Source organism: Ovis canadensis, chromosome 4, assembly GCF_042477335.2.
Source record: "Ovis canadensis isolate MfBH-ARS-UI-01 breed Bighorn chromosome 4, ARS-UI_OviCan_v2, whole genome shotgun sequence".
Lineage (NCBI taxonomy): Eukaryota > Metazoa > Chordata > Mammalia > Artiodactyla > Bovidae > Ovis > Ovis canadensis.
In genome coordinates this window covers 116,973,515-116,987,559 of record NC_091248.1, presented here as the reverse complement: position 1 = coordinate 116,987,559, position 14,045 = coordinate 116,973,515, and the positions used below count along the sequence as shown (strand labels likewise).

Here is a 14,045-nt window from a genome sequence, read left to right as displayed (position 1 = left end):
AGGAGAAGGGGATGACAGAGAATGAAATGGCTGGATGCCATCACTGACTCGATGGACATGAGTTTGAGTAAGCTCCGGGAGTTGGTGATGGACAGGGAAGTCTGGCATGCTGCAGTCCATGGGGTCACAAAGAGTTGGACATGACTGAGTGACTGAACTGAACTGAGTAATATTCCATTCCATTCACATCTTCTTTATCCAGTCCTCTGTCAATGGACACTTAGGTTGCTCCCATGTCTTGGCTAATGTAAACAGTGCTGCTATGAACACTGGAGTGCATGTATCTTTTCAAATTACAGAGTTTTCACCTTTTCCAAATTAAGGCCCAGGAGTGGAATTGTAGGATTACATGGTATTTCTATTTTTAGTTTAAGGAACCTCCATACTCTTCTCCACAGTGGCTACATCAACTTACGTTCTCCCCACCAGAGTAAGAGGGTTCCCTTTTCACTATATCCTCTCCAGCATTTATTATTTGTAGACTCTTTGATGATGGCCATTCAGCATGAAGTGATACCTCATTGTGATTGTTATTTGCATTTCTCTGATATTTAGCCATATTGAGCATCTTTCCATGTACCTGTTGGCCATCTGGATGTCTTTGGAGAAATGTCTTTAGGTCTTCTGCCCATTTTTGATTTGAGTTTAATTTTTTAAATTGAGCTATATGAGCTGCTTATGTATTCTAGAAATTAATCCCTTGTCAGTCACATTGTTTGCAAATATTTTACCCCATTCCTTGGGTTACTAGTTTCCTTGTTTATGGTTTCCTTTACTATGCAAAATATTTTAAGTTTAATTAGGTCCCATTTGCTTATTTTTGTTTTATTCCCATTACTCTAGAAGACAGATGCAAAAAATACTGCTATGACGTGTCAAAGAGTATTCTTCCTAATGTTTTCCTCTAGGAGTTTTATAGTATCCAGCCTTATATGTAGGTCTTCAATCCATTTTGTGTTTATTTTTGTATACAGAGTTAGAGAATGTTCTAATTTGATTCATTTACATGTAGCTGTCCAGTTTTTCCAGCATTACCTATTGAGGAGACTTCTTCTCCACTGTATATTCTTGCCTCATTTGTCAAAGATGAATTGATCATAGAATCACTTTTTATGGCTATGGCGCATGGACTCTGGAGACCACAGGACTTTGAGTGGCATCCATATGGAACTTCCCTAGGAATGGAGATTAGAGGGTTGTACACCAGGATCCTGGTAATGGCCTACCATGACCTTCAATCTTTGACAGTTAAAGTCCATAAACTTATCCGAGCACATGTAAATTGTGTTACAATTTGCAGGAGAAAAAAAAAAAAACACAATAGGGTCTGCAGTAGAGAAATCTCATCACCTCTAAGGCAGCTGTGTAGTTTTGTTTTTGTCTTTTGCTTTTATGAAAGATTCCCAGGTCTCAATCTAAGTCTCAATCTTCCAGGGCTCTGCTGCTGCTGCTAAGTCACTTCAGTCGTGTCTGACTCTGTGCGACCCCATAGACGGAAGCCCACTATGCTCTAAGCACAGCTAAATTTGGTTGGTAGGCAAGGGAAGATTCAGATACAGCACCAGGGATTGCCTAATTTAAAAGGGCAAATGACGATTATAGACATACCACTTGCTAAGCCATGTATCCCCCAGGTGCTACATATGCCAAGAAAAGCCTTATTGCTAACTCACACAAAGGTACCTTTTGGGCTTGCAGCAACCCTGACTTCTCTTCAGGATACGATATGTGCAACGCAGCCAAGTGGCATGCTTATTCATGAGACCACAGTAATCTATACAACCAAGTACTTCCAAATTTAATTTATGCAAATAAGTTCTAATGTTTTCCCTCTCCTCAGTAGGTATTTTATTTCATAATATGGCACACATTCCATTTTAGAGACTACTGGTCTAGTATATACTTGAAAATATACAAGTAAAATTTGAGAAAGGGATTAAGTTATAGGAAGATACAAGAGAGGTGTGCATCTACGTGACAGTTTAAACTGGTGCAATCTCTGAATTAAAGGGAAAAGTCTGGAGATCTAAGGACCAAAGTTTGCTGATTACCACATTTGAGTAGAGGGGGAAAAAAGCAATGTGATTAAAAAATGGTCTTCTGACATCCATTTTCAATCAGGACAGAGTAACTAATAGCAGGACAAGCTTGTCTGACATGAACAACTATATGTAACTGGGAAGAATACATATAAAGTTAACTGTTTTCTGGCACTGAACAACAGAAATGGATGCCAGTGATCCCTGAAAAAGGGAAAACTCAAGAAGTGAGCCCCTATAATATCTTGATTCTCTACCTGGGAACTATATTCTGGCTGTGGTGCAGGGAACTAGAGCCTAAGCAGGACACAGATTAGAATCCAGAGGAAAATTTGGGTGGTGAAATAGGTAAGCACTCGAGAGAAGGGAACTGCACAGAGGAAGGGTACTGGCAGTCTGTGAAGAGTTTCTCTGAATCCTCAGCTGAAGGCTGCCATGCACGTGCAGGGTGAGACTTACAGAAGCTTACCAAAGAGCAGCTGCTAAGGGATTGAGAGAGGAGAAGATCCACTAGAGGCCCACAGGGAAGAAAAGGAAAATGAATAAAAAGATGGCATTCTTAAACCAGATAATAATAACTTAAAATGTAAATACATTAAACAATTAAAAGTAAAATTTTACAACTTGGATTAAAAGCAAGACACAATCATACACTACCTATAAGAGATAGAATATAAAGGTTAAAAGTAAAAGGATGAAAAAAATACACAATTTAAACACAAAGAAAACAGATAGTTATAATAAAATAACAGGAGTACATTAAGGCTGGATATTGTCACCTTGCTTATTTAACTTCTATGCAGAGTACATCATGTGAAATGCTGGACTGGATGAAGCACAAGATGGAATCAAGATTGCTGGGAGAAATATCAATAACCTCAGATATGCAGATGACAGCACCCTTACGGCAGAAAGTGAAGAAGAACTAAAGAGCCTCTTGATGAAGTTGAAAGAGGAGAGTAAAAAGTTGGCTTAAAGCTCAGCATTCAGAAAACTAAGATCATGGCATCCGGTCCCATCACTTCATGGCAAATAGATGGGGAAACAGCGGAAACAGTGACAGACTTTATTTTCTTGGACTCCAAAATCACTGCAGATGGTGACTACAGTCATGAAATTAAAAGAATGCTTGCTCCTTGGAAGAAAAGCTATGACAAACCTAGACAGCATATTAAAAAGCAGAGACATCACTTTGTGGACAAAGGTCCATTTAGTCAAAGCTATCGTTTTTCCAGTATTCATGTATGGATGTGAGAATTATCAGTAAAGAAAGCTGAGCACCGAAGAATTGATGCTTTTGAACTGTGGTGCTGGAGAAGACTCTTGAGAATCCCGTGGACTGCAAAGAGGTCAAACTAGTCAATCCTAAGGGAAATCAACCCTGAATTTTAACTGGAAGGACGACTGATGCTGAAGCTCCAATACTCTGGCCACCTGAAATGAAGAGCCGACTCATTAGAAAAGGCCCTGATGCTAGGAAAGATTGAAGGCAAGAGGAGAAAGGGATGAAAGAAGATGAGATGGTTGGATGGCATCACCAACTTGATGGACATGACTTTGAGAAAGCTCTGGGAGATGAGGAAGAACAAGGAAGCCTCGTGTGTGCAGTCCGTGCAGTCGCAAAGAATAAGACACGACTGAGCAACTGAACGACAACAGGCATTGTGAAAAAGTATGAAAGATAAAGAACATTTCATATTGTTAGGGCAGGCAATCCATCAGTAAGACAAAGCTTCAAAATACCTGTAACAGAAACTAACTAGAAAAAAGGAATTAAGTGATAAATCAGCAATCATGATTGAAGATTTTAACACTTTTTTCCATAACTGATAGAACAAGCAGAAAAACAAAAACACAAACCTGACAAAAAACAATACAAATATAACATATTTTTACACTAACAACCAACTTGACCTAATAAACATTTACAGAACACTACGCCCAGCAAACAGAGAATTTAAATTCTTTAAGTACACATTCATCAAAACAGATGATACGCTAGGACATAAAATATCTCAGTTCAGTTGCTTAGTCATACCCGACTCTTTGCAACCCCATAAATCACAGCACACCAGGCCTCCCTGTCCATCACCAACTCTGGGAGTTCACCCAAACCCATGTCCAACAAGTTGGTGATGCCATCCAGCCATCTCATCCTCTGTCATCCCCTTCTCCTCCTGCCCCCAATCCCTCCAAAGAGTCAACTCTTCGCATGAGGTGGCCAAAGTACTGGAGTGTCAGCTTTAGCATCATTCCTTCCAATGAACACCCAGGACCGATCTTTATATGGACTGGTTGGATCTCCTTGCAGTCCATGGGACTCTCAAGAGTCTTCTCCAACATCACAGTTCAAAAGCATCAATTCTTCAGCGTTCAGCTTTCTTCACAGTCCAACTCTCACATCCATACATGACCACTGGAAAAACCATAGCCTTGACTAGACGGACCTTTGTTGGCAAAGTAATGTCTCCGGCTTTTGAATGTTATCTAGGTTGGTCATAACTTTCCTTCCAAGGAGTAAGTGTCTTTTAATTTCATGGCCGCAGTCACCATCTGCAGTGATTTTGGAGCCCCCCAAAATAAAGGCAGCCACTGTTTCCCTATCTATTTCCCATGAAGTGATGGGACCGGATGCCATGATCTTCGTTTTCTGAATGTTGAGCTTTAAGCCAACTTTTTCACTCTTCTCTTTCACTTTCATCAAGAGGCTCTTTAGTTCCTCTTCACTTTCTGCCATAAGGGTGGTGTTATCTGCATATCTGAGGTGATTGATATTTCTCCTGGCAATCTTGATTCAGCTTGTGCTTCTTCCATTCCAGCTTTTCTCATGATGTACTCTGCATAGAAGTTAAATAAGCAGCGTGACAATATCCAGCCTTGATGGACTCCTTTTCCTATTTGGAACCAGTCTGTTGTTCCATGTCCAGTTCTAACTGTTGCTTCCTGACCTGCATATAGGTTTCTCAAAAGGCAGGTCAGGTGGTCTGATATTTCCATCTCTTTCAGAATTTTCCAGTTTATTGTGATCCATACAGTCAAAGGCTTTGGCATAGTTAATAAAGCAGAAATAGATGTTTTTCTGGAACTCTCTTGCCTTGTCCATGATCCAGCTGATGTTGGCAATTTGATCTCTGGTTCCTCTGCCTTTTCTAAAACCAGCTTGAACATCTGGAAGTTCATGGTTCACGTACTGCTGAAGCCTGGCTTGCAGAATTTTGAGCATTACTTTACTAGCATGTGAGATGAGTGCAATTGTGCAGTAGTTTGAGCATTCTTTGGCATGCCTTTCTTTGGGATTGGAATGAAACCTGACCTTTTCCAGTCCTGTGGCCACTGCTGAGTTTTCCAAATTTGCTGGCATATTGAGTGCAGCACTTTCACAGCATCCTCTTTCAGGATTTTAAATAGCTCAACTGGAATTCCATCACCTCCAGTAGCTTTGTTCGTAGTGATGCTTTCTAAGGCCCACTTGACTTCACATTCCAGGATGTCTGGCTCTAGCTGAGTGATCACACCATTGTGATTATCTGGGTCATGAAGATCTTTTTTGTACAGTTCTTCTGTGTATTCTTGCCACCTCTTCTTAATAGTTTTTTCTGTTAGGTCCATACCATTTCTGTCCTTTATCGAGCCCATCTTTGCATGAAATGTTCCCTTGGTATCTCTAATTTTCTTGAAGAGATCTCTAGTCTTTTCCATTCTGTTGTTTTCCTCTATTTCTTTGCAATGATTGCCGAGGAAGGCTTTCTTATCTCTCCTTGCTATTCTTTCGCACTCTGCATTCAGATACTTTTATCTTTCCTTTTCTCCTTTGCTTTTTGCTTCTCTTCTTTTCACAGCTATTTGTAAGGCCTCCTCTGACAGCCATTTTGCTTTTTTGCATTTCTTTTCCATGGGGATGGTCTTGATCCCTGTCTCCTGTAAAATGTCATGAACCTCCATCCATAGTTCATCAGGCTCTATCAGATGACTCTATCAGATCTAGTTCCTTAAATCTATTTCTCACTTCCACTGTATAATCATAAGGGATTTGATTTAGGTCATACCTGAATGGTCTAGTGGTTTTCCCCACTTTCTTCAATTTAAGTCTGAATTTGGCAATAAGGAGTTCATGATCTGAGCCACAGTCAGCTCCTGGTCTTGTTTTTGCTGACTGTAAACGTCAAAAGATTTAAATCCTACAGAGCATTTTTTTTTTCACTCTAATGAAATAAGCTATCTAGAAAGTCCCCCATACATCTACAAATTTAACACACTTCTAGGCAACCCATTGGTCAAAAGCTGAAACATCACTTAGCTCCTGAAGAATGTTATGAACAAACTCATGCCAATAAATGTACCAATTAGCAGAATCATATACTTTTATTCACACAATTTACTGAAATGGATTCAAGAAGAAATATAAAAAATCTGATAGCCATATTTCTATTAAAGACACTGAATTCCTAATCAAAATCCTCCCCATAAAGAAAACTCCAAGCCCATGTGGATTCACTAGTGAATTCTGTCAAATATTTAAGGAGACATTAACAGTAATACAAACACTGTTTCAGAAAACAGAGATGGAGGGAACACCTTATATCATATTTTGAGGTATTACCTTGATGCCAAAATTAGGTAAGAAGAGAAGATAACCATATCACCAATGTTCCTCATGAATATAAGAAAAAAAAATCCTTAAAGTATTAGCAAAGCAAATCTAGAAACGCACAGAAAGGACAACACACTGTGACCAAGAATTCAAGACTGGCTTAACATATGAAAATCAATGTAAGTCACCACAGTCACAGGAAAAAAAAAAAGTATACCACATAACCATTTTAATAAATATAGAAAATGCATTTGACCAAATTCATCATTCATTCATGGTAAAAAACCCTCAAGACATTTGAAATAGAAGGAAACCTGTTAACTTTTTTAATAATGGGCAATTATAAAAAACAAAGAAGCTAACATATTAATGGTGAGCAACTTAATTTTTTATTTTTTAAATTGGAGGATAATTGTTTCACAATGTTGTGTTAGTTTCTGCCATACCATAATGTGAATCAGCCATAAGTATATATATGCACACTCCCTCTTGAACCTCCATTCCACTTCGCTAGATTGTCAAAGAGCATGGGGTTGAGCTCCCTATGTTATACAGCAACTTCCCACTAGCTGTTTTATGCATGGTATGGCAACCCATTCCAGTACTCTTGCCTGGAAAATCCCATGGCCAGAGGAGCCTGGTAGGCTGCAGTCCATGGGGTCGCTAAGAGTCGGACACGACTGAGGGACTTCACTTTCACTTTTATGCATTGGAGAAGGAAATGGCAGCCCACTCCAGTGTTCTTGCCTTGAGAATCCTGGGGGTGGTGGAGCCTGGTGGGCTGCCATCTATGGGGCCGCACAGGGTCGGACACGACTGAAGCAGCTTAGCAGTATGTATGTTTCAATGCTACTGTGTATGTTTCAATTCATCCCACCCTCTCCATCCCTTGCTGTGACAGTGTCCCATTTAATGTTTTATCCCTAAGATCAGGAATAAGAAAAAGAATGTCATCTCTCATTTAATATTGAAATTAACTAAACTTCTCTTCAATAATGTACTGGAAGTCCTAGCTAGTGTAACAGAAAAAAATGTCATGAATTATAAAAAAATGAAAAGAAATAATTAAAACTACCTGCAACCAACATGATAGTCTATGTTGAAATTCCTAAGGAATCTACAAAAAACTACTAGATTTAATTGAATTTAGCAGGAGAATGGGATACAATCAATACACAAAAGTCAATTGTATTTCAAAGTGTAAGCAACAATTGGAAATGAAAAATTTTAAATACCACTTTCAATATTGTTAAAGAACATTATCATAAAATATTTCAGAGCAAACTTCACAAAAGAAATCAGCTCCCAGAATTGATGGTTAAGTGTTACAGACTGCCAGTTAATAAAGAAAACTGATGGACTCATATTTTACTCTCTCTTTGACAACTAAAGTGACCCCTTTCAAAAGTGTGCTCAGTCTTCTTTAAAAATAGCTCTTAGAGCTTGCTACTCTTTTGCTGAACAGTACATCCACACTATAAAATATTGTGTAACATTGTAACATTTCACAACATTATAACATTTAAGATCAGTTTGTCTCCTGACTTCATGTACCATAATGTATCTAAAGAAAATATTTTCCAAGCTCTTCCCCCTTTCCTGGACATTACTGCATACTAAGAAAATAAAAGTCTTGTGGTCACTCATTTTCTAACTGGTAGCCCTACAAAATTTAAACAATGCTCTCAATATGGGCTTGGTGACAAAACATGAAATGTGTCTTAGCATTTACAAAAACTGTATCTTTGTTGTTACAAATTAGTTTTGTTTCTTCTTTACAACAATCAAACCATTATGTCCATTTTTGTTAAAAAAAAAAAAAAGTTAGAAAACACTTTCTATAAAGTTCATTTAGGATAACAAAGGGAGCACCAAAACACTTAACAGAAAGGGAAAATAGGTTCGATGGTGTTGAGAACGTTATACTTTTGAATTTGGTCTTCATTTTCTAATGAATCCTCTTTGAGCAATTGTACTTTGGAATAATACAGCTTGAACTAAAAAAAAATAAACAAAAAAAAAACACCACACACAAAAACAAAATAAAACCAAACCACTAGGGTTTATGATTATCTAGAACTCTGAACTAAAGCTATGACATGCTGAGCTCTCTTGAGTGAGAGGTCTAGAAAACTATTTGCAACAAGCATACCAGGTGATTCTAGTAAAGTGAAAATTTGAAAATACCTATCTAAATTTTTCCGCTTTCTTTATAGTCCAACTCTCATATCCATACATGACTACTGGAAAAACCATAGCTTTGACTAGATCTAAATCTGAGTATGAACTGCAACACATGTGGCCTCAACAAAACTAGTTTTGTTTGGCCTACAGAAAGGGTCCACACTGAGTGCGTGTTAATTACTTGCCAATATCTAATGCTAGAGAAATGTTACATTCCTCCAGACCTCAGACTTCTCATTAAAAATTAAAGATCCTCCAACCCTGGCCCTGCTCTATCACAAGACAACCTGCTGGAGCTAAGTAGAGTTTGTTCCCCTCCTTTCCCTCTCACCATTCCCTATTATTGTACCCAAGCCTTCTAGTTCCCCATCTGTTACTTGCTTAGCTCCTGACAGAACTGTAGTTTGACCTTTGATGCCTGTCCCCACAAGTTCCTTAGGAGAAGAACAACAGAGATAATGAATCTTATTTGCAGTTGATCCTTGAACAAGCTGGGGGTTAGGGGTGTTGACACTTGCGCAGTTGAAAATTCGAATATAACTTACTGTTGACCTTCCCCATCCCAGTTCTGCATCCTTGGATTCAACCCATGACAAATCATGTACTACTCTAGTATTTACTGTTGAAAAAAATCTGTGTATTAGTGCACCCTTGCAGTTCAAACTGTGCTTGTTGCAAGTGAAATGACACAAAGACAAAACACACGAGACACACAAGAGACAGACAATACACCACTCCGGCCGGAGGAAAAAACTGTGCAAAACTAATTGCGGTTTATTTTTATAAAGCCCCCTAGGCAGAATTCCAGACTGCATGAATAAGCCTTTTCAGTACAGCGCAGGTGCATACATGTTATCATACAGCAAGGGGAGTGAAATCCCTGTCTACTGCAGTCTGTCCAGAGCCCCTTTTCTTTCTCCTTATCACAAGAAGGGAATGTTCCCTCGTTTGCAAGGGACCATTAAACTCAAGGCTGTGCCCAGACTCCTCGGCAGAACGCCTCATTTGCAAGCACGTTCAGCCCAAGCAGAGAGACCCGTTTGCAGGCACATCTCCGCTACCCTATTGTGGCTGCATTAACCCTTCAGTGCTGCTTAAGGGTTAACTGTGGTTCTGAAATAAACTGTCTAGTAACTTTTGTTATAGCTAGTATTAGAATAAGTCTGTAAGGAGAGAGGAAGGGAGAAAATATTCAAGATATTAAGACTCAACATAGTATTTTTAATTTATTGAAGATAATCCTAACTTTTAGAGATATATGTGGAAGTATCGTTGGTAAAAGACACCTTCCTCAGTATAAAAAAAACGAAAACATTACCTTCCAATTTAAAAGCTTTCCTGAACTCTGGCTTACAATACAAACAAAGATAAAACATATCTGGAGACTGCAACAGTTTCAGAACTTTATAATTGCAAACTTGCCTCAGAATTGAGGATCAGAGCTTTTATTACTCATGTTCTCATTCATTCAGATCTAAATGTCATGCCCTGGAACACAATACATCTTTAATTCTAGAATTATGCAGAATTCAGATCCTAATTGGCTTCTGGTTGTTTTAAACATTTAAAATATAAATAAAAGAAACCCTTAAATGTGTCTAAAAATTAAGAACGAAAATTTAAGTTTCACCTGTACTAACTTTCCAACAGGTGGGCCATGTCAAGAGCAAATTAGGGTGAAGGATCTGAGATTTCTACCCTACTTGCAAACTAACAAAGTATTAGCTTACCATGGAAGCTGGGAGAAGGCATGAGACTGGTGAATTGGAGACAAAGGGCAATTTATTATTACTTCCAGTAATAACATAAGCCAAAGCATCAACACTTTAGCGCACTGGTTCCCAGAGCCCCAGGTTCTCACCTGGCAAGGTGAAGAGGGTCAGTTGACACATGCTTAAGCAACGCAAGCAATGGGCTGTGTTGCAGGAGAGGAAGCCCAAGTTTAGGGAACCCTAATCTTTTATGATGGGCAATAAGCATGCCTGCCTTCTACCCCAGGAGACACTGATCTGTTACCATTGTACCATATGCATGGTTCCTCTTTGCTCTGATGGTAGACACTGTCTCTACCATCCAAGGCTTTTCCTTATACAAACATCCTTTAAAAACAGAAACAAAGGGCAGGCAGTCAGTACCTCCCCTGGCAAGCTCTGCAGAAACAGCCAGATCCATGGAAAACTGTCTCTCAACTAGACACTGTTTCTAACATATAAATAAATCAAGAGTCTAACACAGCAACGTATTTAAAAGCATCAATTTCATGTGTTCTTTGACCTCGCTCAATTATTTAATTACCAATTTTTCTCTACCTACATCCACTAGTCCCTTTTAAAAAGGCAGTATATGTAAAACCGAATTATTTCCGGTTACTGTCTTTTTTTTTAAAGAGAGTTGCTCAAATATTCGCCACGTAAACGTTTAAAACCTCAATTATTCTACCACAAGCAATTTACTGTGCTTACTTCAACTTCGTGTTTCAAAACCTGTTAACATTAGCAATGGGACCTACCTGTCAAAAGTCTCATTATACGGTAACAAACACCACAAAGACAACAGTAACTTCAACATTTCCAGCTGCTGTCCACAAAATCCAAGAAAATGCTGCACTCCAAATCACTTTTTCCTATTTGTCTTTACCATTTACCGTCTCAAAACAAAATCTCCCAAAGAGAAGCACCACGAAACACCGTCTCTTAGTTCCTTTGTCCCCATTGGAGAGAACTGATGGCTCATTAAGGTAAATAACCCAAAACATGCAAGACAAAACAAAAAACAGAATCCGATATGTAACCAAAGAAAAGTCCCCACCACCTCATCTTCATCCCTCCCTTCCCCTCGCCAGCTCAAATAACGTGGGTACAGGCGAGATGATTAGTATCACCTGGACAAAGCTGCGGGGAGGCAGAGGGTAGCGGTTAACTAGATGCAGCCGGCAAAGGGCTGGAGATAGACAACAGCGCACTCCAACAGAGGTTTTCAGAAGTACGGGTTGCACGGGCCACGCAGCCCGGAGGAGGAGGCTGGGGGGTGGGGAGGGGGTGGGAGCGGCAGCTCGGCCAAGTCCACAGCGCCGGGGGAAGTTGCTCGCGGGGCGCGCGGACGCCGCAGAGCGCGCGAGCCCTGCATGTCACCGCAGCCAGCACAGACCCTCCTCGCCCCTCCCCCGCCGAGCACCCCGGGAGGCGGCGACGTGACAGCGGGTCGCCGCGCCGCCCCGGGGCGCCGGCCGCCTCACCCCACCCCACCCTCCCGCCACTCACCTTGGGTAGCGAACGGCGAGGAGCCGCTGACCGGCGAGCCGGGGGCGGGGACGGGCGGCGGGGTTTCGGCGGAGCCCAGCATGGGCGCGGGCAGCATGAGGTAGCGCTGGGGCGCGGGCAGGCAGCGCTGGCAGAAGGAGTGCAGGCAAGGCAGCAGCTTGGGCGCCCGGCTCTGGATGTTCTGGTGGCACACGGCGCAAGTGTCCAACAGGTTGAGCCGGGCCGCCTCGCCTCCGCGCTCCGAGTCAGGGCCCTGGCGACTCTCGGCCTCGTTCTCCCCGCTCGGCGCCGCCGAGGGCCCCCCGGCGGCCGCCGCCGAAGCGGCCGCGGCCGCCGTCGCCGCCTTCTCCACAGCCACCTCCATTGTCCTGCCCCCGCCGCCGCCGCCGCCGCCGCCGGGGAAGGGGGAGCGCGTTCTCTGCCCGCCGCCGCCCGCGGCAGACCTCCTTCTCCTCCTCCTCCTAGGCCGCTCCGGTGACCCGCAGGAGAGGGAGGGACGGAGGCTCGGGCCGAGGAAGCCTCCTCAGGCCCCGGGGATCCGCCTCCCGGGTGGCGCGGCCGGAAGAAGAGGATCTGTCAGCGGGGACTGCTCTTCGCATCGGGGAGGCTGCGCCCGGTTCGCTTCGCCAACCGCCGCGGCGCTCGTCAAACCCGCCGAGCCCGCCCTCGCCTCCCTGCCTTTCTCTGGGGCCCGCGAGCCCCACCTCAGGCCACGCCCCCGCCGCCGCCCTCCCTCTCCCAGCAACCGAAGCGAAGGCAGGGAGAGAGCCCTCCTATCGAGTCGCGTCTGGTCGGCGGGCGGGGCCTGCCGAAGCCCGCGAGGCTCAGACAGCCGCGGCTGGAGGCTGGGAGGTGGGAGGGCGCTTGCTCAGCCCCGCCCCTCGAGCTCCGGGAACCACGACCTCTGATTGGTCCTTTGTGTGTGTTTCGCTCCCGTAGAAAGATTAAGCGTTTATTTGTTAACGATCGACCACATAATTCGGTCCAACTGTGCTAGCTCCTCCTATGGGGCGGGGCTTCACAGTGTTTATCCAAAGCTGTTAATTAACTGCTTCGAAAAACTCTCTATTTACTACTGCGGACCGAGGTCCTGTAGGAGGAGTAAATATGGTGGGGAGGGTCTCAGAATAACGAAGTCGAGTGAGGGAGCAAAGGGAAGAATTTTTCAAAAAGGGAAAATGTTGTGGAAGTAGCATGGATTTTGCCACCTGGATTTACTAATCTCTGTGATAAGAGGGGAGGTTCTTATGAAAGTCCGAAAATTTTAAAGGTTTTCCTCGTGAAAAAGGTGAAATTAATTTTTAAATAAAAGTGATTTGCTTTTTAGGTGAATAAAACTGATTAGTTCTTCAAGGGATTAACGAAGACTGAGTGTTTTATTGCATAAATATGGCATCATTACAAGAAATGGAAATAAATGTCAATACTGATATCCAAATAATTCTAAAATATTCTTTTTCATTTCTCCAAACCCTCACCACCCCTCCGCAAACAAACTTTGATCAGAAGTTACAATATTTTCACTTTAAAAATGGCCAAGCTTTACAAAAGTATAGAAATAGGGTAGGGGAAACGAGCCTCTGTACACATATGATTGTGGAAGTGCCATTTTAAAGAATACATGAAGTGATGCTGCATCTTTGCAGAGAGTAGGATGGGGTCAGAATAGGCTTTGTTAAAATGGAAATGATCCTGTTGTGTTAGAGAAATAGTAAGTAGCCAAGATGGTGGTAGTCAGGCTCTCTTGCCCTACTTTGTGTGAAAAACAACTTTGCATGGTTATGTAACAACTGAGATAATCTATAACAATGCACACGTGCATTGTGATGCAATAGCTTGTCAAATTGCCACCTTTATTTCTGTATACCAATATTAAGCCCACCTGAAACATCCCTTGCTGCTGCGTCAGCCGCTGCAAATAAAGCATGTCTGCAGTTCCTATGGCTTCTCGCATTTTCTTCCAGCTTTGTT

General features: G+C 42.1%; 1 protein-coding gene across 2 annotated transcripts in view; it reads right to left on the bottom strand.

Annotated features, from left to right (window-relative positions):
- Window positions 1-12,786, bottom strand: part of TRIM24 (tripartite motif containing 24) — a 115,357-nt gene extending 102,571 nt beyond the window's left edge. For both annotated transcript variants that reach the window (XM_069588486.1, XM_069588487.1), the window contains exon 1: window positions 12,075-12,786. In XM_069588486.1, coding sequence (XP_069444587.1) covers window positions 12,075-12,438 — 364 coding nt within the window. In that variant the 5' untranslated portion in view covers window positions 12,439-12,786. The remainder of the gene's footprint in view (window positions 1-12,074) is intronic.
- Window positions 12,787-14,045: the final 1,259 nt, after the last annotated feature.